The sequence below is a fragment of the Vigna unguiculata genome, chromosome 8 (assembly GCF_037176805.1).
Source record: "Vigna unguiculata cultivar grain cowpea cultivar isolate G323 ecotype 2 chromosome 8, ASM3717680v1, whole genome shotgun sequence".
NCBI lineage: Eukaryota > Viridiplantae > Streptophyta > Magnoliopsida > Fabales > Fabaceae > Vigna > Vigna unguiculata.
In genome coordinates, this window is record NC_140799.1 from 34,235,840 (window position 1) to 34,242,940 (window position 7,101).

General features: G+C 38.6%; 1 protein-coding gene across 1 annotated transcript; it reads right to left on the minus strand.

Annotated features, from left to right (window-relative positions):
- Nucleotides 1-4,054: 4,054 nt before the first annotated feature.
- Nucleotides 4,055-7,101, minus strand: LOC114195091 (cation/H(+) antiporter 15-like). The gene is made up of 3 exons (XM_028085487.2): nucleotides 6,784-7,101; nucleotides 5,581-6,585; nucleotides 4,055-5,508 (listed from the first exon to the last, which is right to left on the minus strand). Exons 1-3 carry the CDS (start codon nucleotides 6,985-6,987, stop codon nucleotides 4,291-4,293), a joined length of 2,427 nt encoding a protein of 808 aa, XP_027941288.1. The 5' UTR covers nucleotides 6,988-7,101; the 3' UTR covers nucleotides 4,055-4,290.

The following is a 7,101-nucleotide window of genomic DNA, read 5'->3' on the forward strand; positions in this document are numbered from 1 at the left end:
ACCCCCTTTCTCTTATCCACCTAAATGGCTTCATCTCTTTGTTAGAATGTTTGTGATTCCTTTTTTCCCCTTCCAAACTTAGTTGAAATTTTAAAATGTAGGGGTGCAGAAAGAAATCCCCTCACAAATATTAGGTGGGTTTAACCCATCCCTTGCACCCTCATTCTTATTTTTTTGCACCCATTTACCTATTTGTTTCGTATATTTATTTTATGCAACACCATAAGTCATAACTCTAGACGGGAGTTTCTTCCTGTACTTCCAAAATTTCTTCTACATCTCCAAAGATTTCAATTCTTCCAGTTATGTCCTTCAAAAAAAAATAAAAAATAAAAAAGTAATTTAGGTAAAGTAATGATTAAGTAATTATGACTTTTAAGCGTTGGTGGCTGCTTGAACAAACCTAATAATTGTTGGTTGGTGGCTATATGACTATGTTGCACCCCAAACTTTGCTTGGCCTCTCACTCTCTCACTTGTTCTGCTTGTTCTTCTTCCCTAAGGGTTTCTTGAGGAGCTTTTCATTATTGTCGTGCTAGTTGAGCTAATAGAATAAAGAAATAAGATAAGTTAATCGAAAATCGTCGACATCCGATTTGCAAATGCCACGAATGTTAATTTTCGACTCATTTCAGTCTCAAAAATAGACTTTCAGAAACATAAAAAAAACATCCGACTAGGCATCCAGAAGTCGACTTTCGGTTCAAGGAACACCTTTCTGCATGTCACCAAGCTTCTGGAAGTAGACTTCCGATGACACCCTTAACCAGTTAAAATAAAAGACAAAATTTCATTAGTTTTTTCCCAAAATTGTAGTAACAATATATATATATATATATATATATATATATATATATATATATATATATATATATATATATATATATATATATATATATGAAATTGAGTAGAAGAATTATTTTCATATTTTCTTCTATTATTAAGGCAAAAATTTGCAAGAAGGAATCTAATATAATATACAATTGAGAACCTAACAATCGGAAACATTTGAATATTTTATTATTTTCTGAATAAAAGCATTCAAATTTATTTTACCACAAACAGAAATCACATACGTGTCATTTGGTGAGGAATTGGCAGTTGAAATAAAAGCAGGTTTGACCTCTCTCTCTTCCTTTTAGCCTCATTTGCTCTCTTTTTACTCTTCCTCTCATCCTTATTCTCTCTTACTCCATCACTCTCTGTCCTCCATCTCTCTTACACCAATTTTGTTCTTCTCTCTTATTTGTTGTATTTGTGTGTTTGATGGATATTTTGCTCTCAGATTCATGAGCACCATGAAGAACATAACAAAAGTAACAACTTTTTTGTGTTGTTTCCTTCTTCTACCATATTTAACTACTTTTCTTTGTTGTATTTCTCTGTTGGATGAATGTTGAACTCTCAGATCTACTTTTCTTTGTTATATTTCTCTATTGGATGGATTTTTGCTCTCAGATATGCTTTTGTTTGTTGTATTTCTTTGTTGGATGAATATTTTGCTCTCACATATGCTTCTTTTATTCTCCATCTTTGTTCCTTTATTCTTCATCACGGCTTCCAACATGCAATAACTCTTCTTACATTGTGTTTGTCTCTTTCGTGAATAGTTAAGTTCTTCGCTTTCTTCATGACTGACTTCCCTTTCACTTTATCTATAGTCGACCTATACTTCGCTTTCCCTATGGCTAACTTGTTCTCTACTCTCTCAATTTTTGCATTCTTATTGGAAAACTTGTTTTTCTCTTTGGCCGACTTGTTACTCATTGGGTTCTTTGTCTTTGTGGTCGACTTATCGTTAACTGAGTTCTTGTCAATTGGCTGACTTCCTTTTGAAAGATCAAACCACACCCACGTATTGTTGTGCTCAATCTCCTCAATCTCCTCATCCATTTCAAGTCGCCACTTCTCATCTTGCACCTCTAGTGCAGCTCTCAGATCCTTCTCAACTTGTAACTGTTCTTGCAAACTTGAAACATCTTCAAATTCCAAGCATCGCTTCTGCAAAGCCTGTTTCCTTCTCTCTAAGCTTGCTTGTAGAATTAAATTGTCTCTAACCTCCTTTTCAATACTCTGTTGCAAGTCTCTTTTTGAAATCTCTAACCTTTGGATTAGAAGCTCTTCTTCTTCAAATACGGAGCTACTCAAGCTTTTCACATGCTCCACCGAGCTATCTGAGTAATCCACTTGCTCCACTAACTTATTTGAGCTATGTAGGTGTTCCACCAAGTTAACCAAGTTGGCCTCATGCTCCACCATGGTGTCCAAGGTATCTACATGCTCCACCACCCTGTGCGGGTTATCTGCATGTCTCACCATCCTACGCAACTGAGCTATCCACACTACTTGACTGTCTTGTCGAGTTATCGACTATACTCAGCCTTCTTGTTGAATTCTCCATGTTACTCGGTCTTCTTGCCAAGTTCACCACTTGCTTATGCTCAGCTCCCAAGCTACGAGCCATCATCAACAATGTCGCTTCTTCTTTAACATCTTTTGTGAGGTTAATCGTCTCTTCCTTTCTACTATCATATCTACAATCTTTAGCAAAATGACCAGACTTACCACAACTGAAACACTTGCCGGAGTAGCACTCCTTTGCATAATGACCATACTTGCCACACTTGAAGCACTCAACATTTGAGTTGCTTGATTGACCTCCTCTCCATGGACCTCATCCTCTTCCATGCCAATTTTGTTGACCGAACTGTTCTTTCTCTTCTTTTCCTCGGCTTCTACCCCCAGGACCGCTTCTTATACCTCCTCGATATCATCCTTTACCTTGAGTGTTCTGAGCTTTCTCATCTTTAACTGACATCTTCGTTTTGAGTAATTGATCAAGTGGCTCCCACTTCTTCTTCTTTCATTGTTGGTGTGCTTCAAGAGATCTTGCAAGCCTTTCAACCGTGAGCTTTGATAGGTCATTGGACTCCTCAATCGTGCACACCACATTCTCAAAGTCGTTTTTCAATGACCTCAAGATCTTCTCCACAACTCGGCTAACGGGTAACGTCTCTTTGTTTCTAGCAAGTTGGTTCGCCACGGTTTCAACTCGAGTAATGTACTTGGCTACTCCTTCGGTCTCTTTCATCCCCTTGCTCTCTAATTTGCCTCTAAGTGTTTGAAGTCGCACCTGCTTCACTCGTCATCTCCCTTATACGCCTTCTCCAAAATATCTCACGCTTCTTTTGAAGATTTGCCACTTGCAATCTTCTCAAAGTCAGACTCGTCGATAGCTTGGTACAGGATGTACAAAGCGGCCTTGTCCTTCACACGTGCGTCTTTCAGCACTTTCAACTGGGCATTTGACCAACTTGTAGTGTTGGCTGGTTCATCGAAACCATCTTCAATCACCTCCCAATTTTCTTGAGATCCAAGAAGGGTCTTCATTTTGAGACTCCAATTGTCATAGTTGACAACCTTTGTCAACTTGGGCAGGGAAACACTGTTTGTAAGACTGATCATCTCACTCTCTTTTTTCTCAAATACTTAGGTCTCTAGCTCTCTTTTCTCAAACACTCAAACTCTCTAGCTCTCTCTTTTCCACTCAAACACTCAAGCTAATTAGTTCTTGATACCACTTTGTTAGACAACAACTCTATAATCTTATGAAAAAATTTTATTCACCTCTTATGTTGTTTATTCATACAATACATTTCTTGACCGTTGTACTCTCAACGGTTATAAACGGCTAACTTATTAACTATCTAGACTCCAATAGCTAGTGCATTAAGCACTCACAACGACTAGTTTCTTACAATGGCTAGTTACCCATAATGGTTAATACATTTAAGTTTATTAAAAACTAAACAATTTATGCTTTGGTTCCTTTTGCGTTTTGACTCTTGTAGTGGTTCACTCGTCGCTTTGAGATTGTCCTCCTCATTTAGGATTTTGGTGAAACATAGTGCAGGTAAATTTTGTGGAGGAGCTATGATACATGAATCCTTTTTTCATAAGAAAATTTAGAAAAAGAAAGTTTGAAACATTTTCTTAGTAAAAGGCGAACACTCTCTCATTACGAATCACACCTCCCTCCTCTAAAACAATATTAATTGATTCCTCGTCACATATACAACCTTAATCACTCTGTATCCATATAAATCTTCATTAACAAAAGAAACATACTGCCTTCATTTTGATTACTTTATAATTTATAGGCCTAGACTTTAGAAATCCATTGGCAAATGTTTAGTCCTCTAGAAAGAATTAAGAAAGAAAATAATAAAAAATTGTATGTACTTCGTGAATGAAATCTACAACTATATTTCTGATAAGCTGAATTAAAAGGTTAAAGAATTGGCCACCCCGATGGTTTAGGCTGCACATCCAAAACGGTTGGTAGTTCACGCCTAGGGACCGAATTTTCTAAATTGTGACAATCTTGACGAATAACATGCGTCCCTACTTTATTTTGTTGCTGCACCACCAAAACTGACCCGTCAAAGGTAGAATCTGAAGACACCAACATGTCTGCTACAGACCCAAGTTCTGGGTACTCATTCCACTCATTCATTCCATAGAACATTGAAGACTCACTCTCGTGGCGTCGACCCACCAAAATCAAATCAAAGCAACCATCGAATTCCCTAATCACGCCAATCATTTCAACACTATCTCTCACAATTTGCTCTCGGAAATCATGGCGTTTCACTTGGAGGTAGTTAACCATAAACTTGTGAATTATTTCAGCATCAGGGTCTCTGGTGATCATAGTTCTACTTTTCCTGCGAGATCCCGTTATCCTAATTACAGTGACTTTTACATTGGGGTGATCTGCCATGCGCATTGCATATGCCAAGGCTTCACGGTCATCTGGTCCTTCTATAAATACAACTGCAACATTATAAAAGGATACAGTTGTTAGAGGGTTGTTGTTAACCAAACTCCCACGTTCAACTAAGATCCCAACGGAACAAGGTGCGGTTCTCAGCAAATGGCGATTCAATGCTCTGACGGGGTTTGATAATTCTATAATCCCAGTTCTTCTAAAGTGCCTGTGAAAAGGCACAATTAATATGCATGCTCTTTTCTCTGCAGCCTGCATGCATACCTCGTCGTGCATTGTCTCATAAGGGGAGATACATGTGTAGACTTTGACCTGCACGTTACTGCATTGTTGCTCATATGATTTAAAGGCATTTATTATGCTGACTGAGCGATTAGAGCGCCATAGATGGGTGTTGCTCTTGAGATCATGATCTATCATAAGTGGGGCTGATCTTCCTTTGAGTTGAAGTAGGTGTAGAACATGGAAGTAAATGGGACTTTCAACTCTAGAGTTAGATATTTCTAGAAAATTGATCATGGTTGGAGTGTTTTCCTCACAGTGTATGCATGCAATGATGGGGAGTTCAATGTCGGGAGGAGCATGCTCAACGGTTCTCCACCTTGTTAGAGACAAGTAACTTTTAGATGGGTCATACAATAATTTGACTATAGGGCTGGAAGCTGCTGTCAACCATACTAAAGCTATCGCCATTTGCGAGTATATCATATCATCTATAATCTGCAAGACACAAAACATGTGGAAAATTATGCAGCAGTAGGAAAGTAAAGGCATACATAGATACATACATACCTTAAAGGTTTGTAAACTTTGCAAGTGCACCAACTGTGATATGCCTTGGGCACTAAGGATGAGACCTAAGGAGATTGCATCGGTGAATGACATCTTGCAATAGAGAGAGGGTAACACGACTCCTGCAATCTTGGCAAAGAAGTTACCTAAGGCCACTAGTTGTACAATTGTGAAGTCAGTGAAATTAAGTATATCGGCACTGAATCTAGCACTGGAAGAGAAGAAGAACAATGGCATAAGCAGTCCCGAGATGAGGGTATCTAGCCTATCCACCAATGCTGCTCCAATAGGTGGACCTTCTGGCACTGCTAGGCCAAAAATCAATGGTCCAAGCATGTAGTGCTCCCCAATGGCCTCACTAAAGAGTGAACACCCCAACATCATGACATAGATGGAAATTATGTAGGACTCTTTCACGGGTTTCCCTTTGGGTGTCATGCGTGTCATCCATAACATGATAGGTCGAAGAATACAAATTATGATAAGCACCAGTGCAATCAGACTGAGGATACCCAATGTCAGATATCCGTCTGGTTTTTTTCGCATAACTTTTGGACGCTGTGAGACTACCATGCCTTGCCACATCGCACTGAACGCTCCATTTATCATAGATGAAGAGACCGCTAATCGACCAACCTCGGAATTTAGGAGCTTAAAATCATGCACTGCACTTGCAGTGGCTTGAAAGGAACCAGCTGATGAGAAAGTCGAAATAAAATATAAGGCCTTGTAGATTTCTGATTCCGGGGACAAATATAGCCTTATAATATAAGCTGAACATACGCTAAAACCGAGTGGCAATAGACAAGAACCCAACCCAATGGCCCAAGTCTTTTTCCCTGTTCTAAAAATTAAAAGTGGATCTACCTTCACTCCCACCAAGAACAGAAACACCATCACCCCGAAACGAGAGAGTGCCTCAGCTATGTAGATAGTTTTTGGGGAGAACAACTTTTTAAGGTTTAAAGTTTTCCCCAAAAGTGATGGTCCCAGTACCAACCCTGCCTGAGAAAAATACATGCATTTCCATAACCAAATTAAGTATTAGCTTAGTTACATATCCAACTACATGCATTCCTAATTCACACTTTAATTATTAAAGCAAACATTGTAAAACACAACATTAAAGGTGCTTTAAGCATTGTTATCTGCAGAATAAATGATGATATATATGCATATAACAAAATATATATGTTGTATTACCAGCACATGTGGAATGAAGGTAGTCTCCCCAATGGGGACAAGAAGAAACTCGAAGAATAAGGAGGCTAAGCACGCTATGGAGGCCTGTAAAAGGACCACCGTTAACGTGTAGTTTAAAGGGTCTTCGTTGTAGAATATTCCTTTGGGATTAGTTTGAAACAATGTTGTATGTTCACAAACCCATTTAGTTTCGTTAACGCCCATTTTGTCACCTAAAGAGACATTTCCGTCAAATCAACCGTGATTTCCAATGAAGATCATGTCATTTGGAAGAGAATGAAGAAGAAGGGATAAAGTCAAAACCTTCAAATATAAACA

What these genes read in the sequence shown, in the direction of transcription:
- LOC114195091 (XM_028085487.2), bottom strand. Translation starts at nt 6,987, where the DNA reads ATGGGCGTTAACGAAACTAAATGGGTTTGTGAACATACAACATTGTTT. An exon ending in CCTTCATTCCACATGTGCTG is followed by an intron (nt 6,586 to 6,783) that starts GTAATACAACAT and finishes TATTTTTCTCAG; the next exon opens with GCAGGGTTGGTACTGGGACC. An exon ending in AAAGTTTACAAACCTTTAAG is followed by an intron (nt 5,509 to 5,580) that starts GTATGTATGTAT and finishes TGTGTCTTGCAG; the next exon opens with ATTATAGATGATATGATATA.